The 12,347-nt window shown below is 39.6% G+C and overlaps 1 protein-coding gene across 1 annotated transcript in view; it reads left to right on the top strand.

Moving 5' to 3' along the window:
• Positions 1-10,794, top strand: part of LOC5574730 (facilitated trehalose transporter Tret1) — a 31,397-nt gene extending 20,603 nt beyond the window's left edge. Inside the window, exons 2-5 of the mRNA XM_021845018.1 lie at positions 8,477-8,840; positions 8,903-9,249; positions 9,317-9,531; positions 10,081-10,794. Of these exons, the coding sequence (XP_021700710.1) occupies positions 8,477-8,840; positions 8,903-9,249; positions 9,317-9,531; positions 10,081-10,512 (1,358 nt within the window). The 3' untranslated portion in view covers positions 10,513-10,794. The remainder of the gene's footprint in view (positions 1-8,476; positions 8,841-8,902; positions 9,250-9,316; positions 9,532-10,080) is intronic.
• Positions 10,795-12,347: the final 1,553 nt, after the last annotated feature.

The following is a 12,347-nucleotide window of genomic DNA, read 5'->3' as shown; positions in this document are numbered from 1 at the left end:
AAATCAACATTGATACGAAGGACCGTCCACTGCAATGCATTCTGTGGCGTTATTCACCTAGCGATCCACCTCTCTCTTACGAGCTCAATACGGTGACATACGGAACCAAACCAGCGCCGTTTTTAGCCACCAGGACTCTGCAACAATTGGCACTGGATGAGGAGAAACGTTTTCCGCTCGCGGCAAGAGCAATCATCGATGATACTTACATGGACGACGTTATTACCGGAGCGGATGGGGTTGAAACGGCCAATGAAATGCGACGTCAGCTAGAAGCAATGTCTTCAAGTGGAGGATTTCGTTTGCGTAAATGGGCATCGAACTGTCCTGCTGTGTTGGATGGAGTTCATGAGGAAGATTTAGCTATTCGCACATCAGAAGGAATCATTTTGGATCCAGACCCTTCAATCAAAACCTTGGGATTAACTTGGATGCCTGTTTCGGACACTCTAAGATTCCAGTATGCGATTCCGAGTCTGAACCCTGACAACCCACTCACCAAGAGATCTGTACTCGCAGTGATCGCTACTTTATTCGACCCCTTGGGGCTCTTAGGGGCAGCTATAACGTCAGCAAAAATCTTTATGCAACTTTTGTGGACCTTGCAGGACAGTGACAACCAACGTATTGGCTGGGATCAGCCACTTCCTTCGACGGTGGGTGAGATTTGGAGAAATTTTCACCAGCAACTTCCTTTGCTCAACGAAATCCGAATTGATCGATGCGTCATCATCCCGAAAGCCGTATCATATGAACTTCATTGTTTCACAGACGCATCAGAAAAGGCATATGGAGCTTGTCTGTATGTGAAAAGCGAGAATGTAGCAGGCGAAGTGAAAATACGGCTTCTAACCTCTAGGTCGAAGGTAGCACCGTTGAAATGTCAAACTATTCCAAGGTTGGAGTTATGCGGCGCACTACTAGGTGCACATCTCTTCGAGAAGGTCGCGCAATCAATCCGATTTACGGGAAAATCTTATTTCTGGACGGATTCAACTTGTGTCCTGCGTTGGATCAAGGCCACTCCAACCACGTGGACCACTTTCGTCGCCAATCGAGTAGCAAAAATACAGTCCATTAGTCAGAATTCTCGGTGGAGTCACGTTCCGGGCGTAGAAAATCCGGCAGATCTCATCTCTAGGGGCATTCCACCAAAGGACATCGTAGATAATACGATTTGGTGGCATGGACCTCCGTGGTTAGAAGAAGAAGAAGAGAAATGGCCTTGCTTGCCAGATGGAACGACAGCATTAGAAGAAGATGGCGAAAAACGGCGTACAATAGTCACGGTTACAAGCTCATCCATCTCTGACTTCAATCAAGCATATTTCAACAAATTCTCGTCATACACCGGTCTTCTTCGCTGTACCGCATATTGGTTACGTCTTATGCGACTCCTACGAACTCCAAGGATGGAAAGAACTAAATGTTTATTTCTTTCGACAATGGAACTAAAGAATGCTGAGGATAGTTTGGTCCGCTTGGTGCAGAGGGAAGTTTTCGCAACAGAATGGAAGGCGTTGTCCAACAATAATGCTGTCCCGAGAGGATCATCACTTCGGTGGTTCAACCCATTTATAGCCAAGGATGAATTGATTCGATTAGGCGGCCGACTGAAACATTCTATGGAAACTGAAGAAACTAAACACCCTGTTGTACTTCCAGCTCGACATATCTTCACACGCTTGTTAGTACGCCACTACCATGAACGACTTATTCATGCAGGACCGCAATTGTTACTTAGCGTCATGCGGCTCCGTTTCTGGCCGTTAGGAGGCAGAAGCGTAGCAAAGCAAATTGTACACCAATGCCTAAAATGCTTCCGTTCAAAACCTAAAACAGTCCAGCAGTTAATGGGAGACCTACCCGTATCGAGAGTTACTGTGTCACGTCCGTTTCTCAGAACAGGTGTTGATTATTTCGGTCCATTATTCGTCCGACCCGCACCTAGACGTCCACCAGTCAAGGCGTATGTTGCCATTTTTATCTGCATGTGTACGAAGGCGGTGCATATGGAGCTTGTCTCTGACTTGTCTACGGACAGATTTCTCCAAGCATTGAACCGTTTCATTGCCAGAAGAGGTCGATGCACGGATATATTTTCCGATAATGGCACTAATTTTGTCGGTGCTCGCAACAAGCTTCAAGACCTGCTCAAGGTGCTTAAGGACAGCAAACATCACGAGATAGTCGCTAACGAGCTAGCAAGAGAAGGAATCCAGTGGCATTTTAATCCACCAAGCGCTCCACACTTTGGAGGATTGTGGGAAGCTGCAGTACGGTCAGCTAAGCACCATATTGTGAAGGTGATAGGAGAAAACCCTGCATCACCTGAAGACCTGTGTACATTGTTAGCTCAAATTGAAGCTTGCCTGAACAGTCGACCCATCACTCCTCTTTCCGATGATCCAAATGATCTCCAGCCTTTGACGCCTGCCCACTTCTTGATTGGAGAATCTCTACACGCTCTTCCTGAACCAGATTACAGCAATATTCCCACCAATCGACTCAGTCTACTTCAACTTTCTCAGCGACGCTTGCAAGATTTTTGGAAACGATGGAGGAGAGAATATCTTTGCCAGCTTCAGGGTCGTGCCAAGCGATGGAAGCCAGCGGTTCCAATAGAGATTGGAAGTCTTGTGGTAATTCAAGACGATAATTTGCCTCCTATGCGATGGAAGTTAGGGCGGATCGTACAAGTACACCCTGGAGATGATGGAGTTGTAAGAGTAGTCACTCTTAAAACCGCTACAGGATTACTTACTCGCCCCGTAGAGCGAATTTGCATATTACCTGCTTCAGAAGAACATCATACCAGCGAAGCCGAACCGATTGCCTCAGAAACCCAAAGGTGATCACATCCTTTCCCACTCCCAACTCCGCGAAGAGGATTTCTTTTATTTTTCTTGCAGAAATTTACGAACTTTCTGGGTGGGTGAGAATGTTCGCCACCGCAAACGGAACAAGGCTACAACCCTGGAAATAAAATTCACTTTCGGTTTCATTTGTCCTTGACCGACATCAACCACCACAACACAGCAGAACGATTACAGCATCAAACAATCATGAAGAGCTAGATCGTAGGTAGCAGATCATCATCACCATAGCATCGTCCGTTATCAGCCTGCGCGATAAGGAGAGCTGAGAGATGTGGTTGTCGGAGTTCGTCCGAAGCAGTCCACACTGAGAGACACACTGGCAAGACGGCCTCAACTGAATTGCTCTGCGAGACGATCGGCAGAATCAATCATACCTCGGTCCGGGACGGAGCACGTCCAGTTTCACGGTCGTCCTAATTTTAAAGTGGTAGATTTAAGTGTACATTAGATTTAGAATAAAGTTTGTCCAGTATGTTGTGTGTACGTGTAATAAAATGAAGTGTAGTTTGTTCGCGGAAATACATGTAGTTTTGAATGTGCTTCTGTGTTTGGTGTCCCAAGAACGGAATTTCTGGCATCTCTCCGAAACCATAAGGATGGCATTGGCAACATCACCCATGGCGAATGTTTGACCGGCTAAATAGAAGCACCGCACCCTACACCTATCTCAACTCACCTCTACTCTCGATGTTCGGTGGATTGTCCCTCATCAGCAGCTATCAAGGAGGAATTTGGAAAAGGTAAAGGGACACAACCGTTCATCATGTAAGATGTTAAAATATTGTATACCATTGGCCTTATGCGGCCCGCAATATGCAGCAGCTTGAGCACCACTGACCTAGAACAATAATATCTTGATCAAAATGCTTCATTTCCCCGTTCTCTACCTAGTGGAATGTGTGACGACAGATCGTAACAAAAACACGATTAGGTGTCAGCGCGGTTGTTGATACAAGTGCAACAGTGGAACGGAATTCACGTTCGAGCATTATCACTAACAAGGTAAAGCAGTAAAAAAAATAGCCGGACGGTTTATTGAGCATCATTATTGCCATTGTTAGAAAAGTACGCCATTCGCGAAGTGATAACTTCAGATGAATTGTCGGAAAGTTCAAAGTATGGACACCTATTAAAGATAAATTACGACGATTTTCAATTTCGATACAGACCCGTTATCGCATTGCGCTAATAAATGATGCAAGATTCCGCAAAAAATGGGATAGAGGAATCTAACTGTTTTTTTTGTCAAACACAAAAATTCTATCTCGGTGACCGCCTCCATCAATTTGCTTCTGTTTTACTTTGAAAAAAAAAAAGCAAAACTATTCCATTAAATCAATTCTGTTCATGCAAAGATGACAAAAATGAATAGTCGACTCTCTACATCTCGATGTTCTACATCTCGATCTCTCCTTATGTCGATGATTTCCTCGGTCCCTTCATTCTGCATATAATTTTTCTCTCCATATCTCGATATCCTCCTTATCTCGATATCTCCATATCTCGCTGTGATTTTGTAGATTTTTCGTTCCCGATTTTCTCTCCGTATGTCGATAAGCACTTCATCAAAGGATACTAGACCAGATTTTCGTGCTTAAAAAAAATCGAGGAGCATGAAATGATGTCTGCTTGTTTTTTGTTATTCTTTTTTTCCTAATAGCGGATCGGTTTTTAATCCAGTATTCATTAAATAGTTATTTATGCAACTAGTTGCAAAATGATGATTTTTTCAGCACGAGTTGTATATTTATCCAACGAGGCTCGCCGAGTTGGATAAATACAACGAGTGCTGAAAAAATCGAGATTTCTTAGCCACCATTCTTTCGTTTGCTCGATATGCAGAAGGTAATGTTGATTGCAGAAGGACACCGAGTGCACCGCGTGTGTCAGCATAATAGAAATATTAGTAGCAGAACGCTAATGGCGTAGTTGTCACAAAACTGATTTCAATTTTTATTACCTTAAATTATGGTTTTTTATTGTTTGTTGTATACCATGATGTTGTTTTGGTTCTTAAAATTAATCTGACACTTTGAAGCCCGGTACTCACGCTGTCAGTTCGTGGCAAACTAGATGTTGATAACACGAACAGCAGCGACATTAGCATTCTTTGGTTAATGCTTCTACTGTCAGCATTGTGGTTCGAGCTTCCATCTTCCTATTCGCAATCGATTAATTCACCTCTGCCTACTATGCAGTGCCTAGCCTGTTGATAGGTGCTATCTGCAATAGCTGGTCAAGAAAGTGGTAAAGAGCTTCATTTCTTGTCACCGTATATTATGATGCTCAGAAACAAATTCGTACATATTCCATCACTTGAGCAATCGTTTAAAACAATCAGATTTTGTAAACATTTTATACTTCACTGGAAGCTGATTTAAGGGAATAATTCATTCCGCATCGTGATTTCAATATGAATAACATATCGCGTAACTTCTCAAAAGTATCGATTGAAAATTGAGCAGCTCTCTTTATGTACTTTCTCTCAATAACTGGGGCATATTAATATCTCCTGCTGCGTTTAATAGCAAAAAACTTCTCAAAAGCTTTAGTATTTAACTGTTATCATCGAAAGAGAGTGAGAGAGGAGGGTTCTCAATATTACCTAGCATGGTTAAAAGAAATAAGGTATTTTATTCCGAAAAATGACATTTGATAGTGGCGTCATTTTTATCGCAAACCAGAACGAGTACAAGAGAAAGCAAGGCCTGCTCTCTTTTACTGTCTTTCTAGCCTCATGCTTGACGATAGGAATGACGACACATGTTTTCATTGAAAACCGTTGTTTACACGTGGGAATAGCCTACTTTGTTGTGTATACCGTGGTTATATAGGCTCTTTAGTAAAGTTCAGCGAGAATTACTCATTTTTCTCTATCCCCTCTTCAAGTCGTCCGAATATCACTTGGATCCCTCAGAGAAGGGTAGAGGTTACAAAAAGTGCATTTTCATCCATGGAAAGAGGTAGGGGTAGGGCTTGAAATAATAATTTAAAATGGGTTACATGCATGCCTTGATTCGCTATTCGTCACACCGTAACGCACATGCGTTAGTGCCTATGCACGCTAAAAGGTAAAGCCTGGTATCCACATCCTAAGTAGAGCGGTCAAGTACAATAGGGTCCTAAAGCCCTATCTCAATTTTATTACCAAACGCTTAAGTTTAGGGCAGAAACACATGTTTACTCAATTTTTGAATGATTTTCATTGGTTTAAGTACAAAAAACATTTTTTTTTATGATTTTTGAGATTTTGTCACACCCCTTGGTTTAAACTCGAATTTTGGGTATATTTTGTTTTCCGTGTCCCTTCCGAAATGTCAGATAGGAACAACCCCAGTGTTAAAACTATATGCCCTGTGGCATTTTTGTCGAAAAAGTGAATGTCAAACAAGATCACAAGTGTCAAGGTTGATATTTGGAACCATTTTTAAAATTGAAGTTAAAAAATGATATAGCCGTTATTTCAACGGGAAAACTTGCTAAAGTAGTTGCAAGAACATGCTCTTTCGTATTATTGAATAAAAACGAGAATTCATTAAACATTTTAGGACCCAATTTGTTGCTTATTACCAAAGTAATTTTGACAGCTGATCCAGAATGAGCAAAAAGTCACTTTTACTTGCGGAATAATTGAGCGGCACATTTTTCCGTACGGAATAGTGACAGCTCCATTTGATTTGTACGGCAAGCGTTACCGATGTTACGAAATCAGCTCTACTTGTCAACTGGATACAGCTCAAGTAATTTGGACAGCTGAAGTATTTCTTGGCCATTACTTGTCCTATCCTTTTGCATAGTACTTACGAAGTGGATACTACGCATAACCCGAAAAATATTTGCATGGCAAAATGCATCTAACGAATTATTTCTCAACTATTTTCGAAAAAATATTTGGTACCAGTTCACAGTGATTTTTTTTTGCCGATTTTGTGATCGTAATAGAATATCGCCTAAACCGTTGGTTTTAGCGAAAAAGATTGTTCAGGAAAGTTCCTTGATTTGTAAAAGCGCTTCTTTTGATACTAGCGGCCAGGTGATTAAATCACCTAAAAGTGAGATGAAAAAATATTTTTTTATCTGTTGAAGGTAGATGGTTGGTGTCTTTGTCGAAGACTTGGGTGAAACGTTATGACACAAACAAAAATAAAAAAGAAAAACATTTCCATTTTAAATGAAGTCTGTAGGTGAGGGAGTGAATAAAAAAATAATGAAAATTACCATAACGTATCAAAAGCAACATGTTTCATATGAAATAACGTAATGAAAACGATAAAATTTCGTGGAACCGCAATTAAATGCATTTTTATGGTTTATCTAGTTAAAACATAACAATCAATAGACCACTTCTGGCCAAAAGTTTTTAGTGTCAATTGAAAGTCATAAAACAGCCCTTTCAAAATCACAAATCGCCAAGTGCGTCAATCTGAGTCCAAACTAGTGTCCAAAAAAGCCCCATAAAAATCGATTATTTAAAAATAACTATTTTACCATAAGAGATAGCAAGTTGCAATTTTCAGCAAAAACATGTAGTTTTGGTAGTTGAACAACTTTGTAGAAGGCACAAAAAATGTCAAAAATGTTAGAAAAAAGTTATACTAAAATTTAAGAAAAAATGACATATCTTGTAATGTATAAAAGATAGAAATTTGGTGTCTTCGACATAGTGTCTTGAATTAACATGTGCTACAACTTTGCTGGAGACACCAACCGTCTATCTTCAACAGATAAAAATATATTTTTTTTATCTCACTTTTAGGTGATTTAGCGCTTTTACAAATCAAGAAACTTCCCTGAACCAACTTTTTCGCCTTTTTCGAACCAATTTCAATCTTGTCGCTCCCTTGCGACGCCTTTGCTCCTTTTGATTTCTGTCATTTGAAAAAATCTTCTATAGACTCCCTTTTCCTATGAGTCGCATGACCGATATAGCCATAAAAAAAAAAATAATATAGAACAATCACGCTCGAAACCTTTCTCCGTTGTTTTTTTTTATCCAATCATTCATTGACAGGCTTAAGCGCTCTTAGGCATTACGGCGCCGGATTCTATCGATTTTATTTACAAAATCATTTTTGCTTCTTAGGAAACAAGATTGGATTTTGAGAACTGTAAAACTCGTGGTTTGGTCGAGGTTAATGACTACAATAATTTTTGGAAGGGATGGGAATTTTGGATTTCTCGTTGATCTCCAACAACAGCACATTGTAGTGGCATTATTGTTGCTGAAAAACGTAGAGTAGACATGACGACAACCTGTGACGGTACAAACAAACATCATGTTATCAAACAATATTGTTGATTTACTTCAAAAATTCGTAAACAAAGAACATGCACTCAAAGTCCAGTCTTCCCAACAAATCTCTCATTTCTTCTTTGTCTGGTTTTCGTCGAGCCCAGTTTGACTTTGGTAAGGCCCCCTTATTGGTTGAGCTGGGCGCAATGGGCATGTTGTAGGACTTACTTGTAAGCCTTAGCTAAGAGGGTGGCTAAATATTCTGTTTTTAATCTGTTACTGATAGTTCCCCTTACAAAAATATATTTATTAGTTTCTTAAGTTAATAAAACCTAATCAATTTCTTAATTTGTATCATCTACAGTTAACATCATCTCGCTAGCGCAAGGAACGGCCATCGGATGGCTGTCGCCGTTTCTGCCGCTACTTGTTTCCGCTAATGCTCCCCTGGAGGCCGGCCCTGTGACGGATATTCAAGCTACGTGGATCGCTTCGCTGCTCTGCGTAGGTGCCATCTTTGGGACGGTCATTTTCGGATGGTCAGCGGACAAATTCGGGCGGAAATTTTCCTTGTGCATGGCAGCCATTCCGCTGCTCGGATTTTGGGCATGCGTTGCTTTCGGTGGATACGTGGAACTGTTGTACCTGGGACGGGTACTAGCAGGTTTGGGCGCTGCCGGAGTATTTTTACTTGTACCGCTATACATTACTGAAATTGCGGAAGATAGGTAAGATAGAAATGTGTTAACTTTGCACAATACCCTTATAATTTTGTTTCATTATCTTACAGTATAAGAGGCTCACTAGGGTCATTTTTCATCCTGTTCATTAACATGGGCACGTTGGTATCCTTCGTCGTCGGAAGCTATTTATCCTATCACATCACGTCGTACATTCTCATGATATTGCCGATCGTTTTCCTGCTGTGTTTTATACACTTTCCCGAAACGCCACAGCATTTGATTCGGTGTAACAAACTCGAAGCTGCTGAATGTTCGCTGAAGTATCTTCGTAGCTTCACGACCTCTCCGGAACATGTGGAAATGCTGAAAAGTGAAATGACCACCATGATCAACCAGGTTCATCCAAACGGAAAGGACTCTAGCGAAGATTCGTCTATCAAGTTGGCTGACTTTGGTAATACTGAACCCACATTTTCAATAAAGTATCCATATCGGTAACAACAATTTCCTTAACATTTCAGCGCCATTTTCCACCAAGAAGGCTATACTCATCGGAATGGTTCTGGTTACACTAAATCAGTTCTCTGGATGTTTTGCGCTCATAAACTACACCGCAAACATTTTCGCAGAATCAGGTTCGGACCTGGATCCCAATGTGGCCGCCATCATTGTGGGAGTTATCCAAATCGCCGGATCTTACGTTTCCACGCTGGTAGTTGATCGTTTCCAGCGAAAGGTAATTGTCTCATACAGTCACCGCCAAAATAAAGGGAAATCTTACTTGCGATTACGCAAATTTCAATGATCGTATGCCGCAACTTGAAATTTTATTGCTAAAATGTTTGTTCTTCATACATAGTTAACATGTGTTACCTGTGATGCACAGCAAAAAAGATTTTATTTGTGGATAAAATGTTGGTTTTTGCATAGACAAACTAAGCATTAAGTGCCCTGAAAACCGCTGAAGAAGAGCAAGACCAGTAGAGACTGTGGAAAAAGAAAGTGACATAAACACCTAGTGGGCTCTCAATTTTGACAGAGCTTTTAAGTTATTTTTTGATTTGAAAAAAAACGACATTTCATCCGCAAATAAGGTTTTGTTTGCTATATCATCAATAATATTTCTTTTCTATGAAGGACAAACATTTAACCAAAAGAATTTCCCGTTAAGACTTACGATTTTCATGAATTTACGTTATTTCAAGCAAGTGGCCACTCTATTTTGGCAGTGACCTTTAACCAATCTATCAAATGATTTTATAATCTTTCTTATCCAATCCATCAGGGACTGTACGTCGTGACGGCATTCGGTTCAGCCATAGGTCTAGCTGCCATGGGAGTTCATGCCTACCTCAAAGGCTCGGGATACGATGTCAGTGCGATCAACTGGATTCCAGTCGCTAGTTTATCATTCGTAATTTTCATCGCCTCGTGCGGAATTCTGCCACTAACCTTCGTGATCCTTTCGGAGATCTTGCCCCAGAAACTGCGAAGTTTTGGAGGATCTATGTGCACCACGTTCCTCTGGGTAGTAAGCTTCATAGTGATCAAGTACTTCCCGGTTATGGTCGAGGTGTTGGGAATGCATGGCTGCATGTGGACCTTTGCGGGATGTTGTACGTTCGGAATGTTCTTCAATGCGCTGTTCATTCCGGAAACGCGAGGCAAGAGCATCGAAGAGATTACGCTCGCAATGGAGGGAAAGAGCAAGAACTGAAATGTGGCTGAATGTTTGTGGAATGAATGAGAGAGGAATTGCAAGATCGAGTGCCATCAGGAGGTTATGTCACCTAGCATAACATGATGAAATTATGTAAACACATGTATGTGGAGAGTGATGAGTAAGTGACGGATTAGTTAAGCGTAAAACGCGATGTTTCTATTAGTTTGAAGTTTTCTCATTAGCTTTACTTAGAATAGAATACGTTATAGGTTATCTCAACAAATTGTGATTGATGTGATAGTAATAAATTGCTTTCAAAAATAAATTATGAGATTATAAAAAAAAATAGGGAATTGTTTTTTTTTTCTATTCGGTGTAAATACGAAGTGAATAGAAGGGTTCGATACGAAAAAAAATTGAGAAAGTGCTCGTCAGTCGTTTTATGTAGCAAGGTTGCGTGTCTGGGAAAAATTCAAAACAAAATCGTAGTACCCGTTTTGAAGTTACGCTCTTTTGATTGTATATGTTTACTAATTCAAAGGAAATCTGAGATATTTAAACGGATTTTCATTGGCCGTGATTATACCATAACAATTTGGTTCAGAGTTGGTTTGTTTCGTTATTTGTATCTTCTTGGTGGAGTTTTGAATAAGAAGATAGACGAAATTTTATAGTTACGCTTTTTTGAGGTATAGCCATTGAAAACACTAATTTTAAATAGATTAATTAACATATTAATACCGTTAAGTTAAAATTAGGGTGACCCTTTGTAAAAAAAGATCATCAAAACTTTTTTTTTTTGGGAATACCGGTATAGTTTGTGCAACGAAGTTGAAGATCAGAAAATTTTTGGCTGATTTGACAACAAAAGTTTTTGTTTCCTCTTTAGGTGAAGATAAATCGAAGCCAAACATCAAATTTTCAAAAGCAAAAATCTGGAGAGCCAAACATCCGTTGAGGCTGAAAATTTTATCGATTGGTGACTTGCTGGTGGTAACCAATCTATTAAGCTTTCAACTCAAACGGGTATTCAGTTCATCAGAATTGTACTCTGGAAAATTTGAAAATGTTTTGCTTCGATTCATCTTAGCCGTTATAGAGCATTTCACAATAATTTCGGTAGGGTGGCCCATCGAAAATAGGTTTAAGTGTTTTATTTTTCTCTATTTCAATGTTTTCAGCAAAGTTGTCTGCCCATCACCTTAACAAATAATTGAAATGCATTTTTAAGCCTGAAGATTGATACAAGGATCATTTTGTAACGGACATATATTGACTCTCTTGGACATAGAGTATCATCGTACCTGTCATACGATATACGAATGCAAAATGACAACTTTGGCTAAAAAAAGCTCTCAGTTAATAACAGTGGAAGTACTCATAAGAATAGTAACCTTAAAATCATTCCCTGAGCTAGTGGTGAAGTAATGCAAAAAATATAAGAATAAGAAGTTTGATAACAAATTCCGATGAAGAGTTATAAACTTTTATTACAAATTGAGAGCTATAATTTTATTTAAATTATTATCAACTTACAATGGTGTTTATCGTTTATTTTGACTGAAAACATATAGGAGAAAAGTACCAATTTTCGACCTAGTGCTAATTTTCGACCCATTCATACGATTTTAGCCTACTTTGTATGTAAATCCGAAAATTGGCACAGATTTCTTGTAGGTCGAAAATTAGTGCTTTTCCCCTAATTTCTGTAATTCAATCAATGATTTTTTTTTCTGTAATTCAATCAATGAGATTTTTTTTTTGCTCAAATATATCTACATGTTGAAATAATTTTTATTTGTAAAAAAAAATGGTTGTAACTATAAAACCGCAAGAATTATATGAATCTACAGGCCTCAGAATATGCCTTTCAACTAGCACATATATAA

The sequence above is a fragment of the Aedes aegypti genome, chromosome 2 (genome assembly GCF_002204515.2).
Source record: "Aedes aegypti strain LVP_AGWG chromosome 2, AaegL5.0 Primary Assembly, whole genome shotgun sequence".
Classification (NCBI taxonomy): Eukaryota; Metazoa; Arthropoda; class Insecta; order Diptera; family Culicidae; genus Aedes; species Aedes aegypti.
This window is presented reverse-complemented; position numbering and strand designations above follow the sequence as displayed.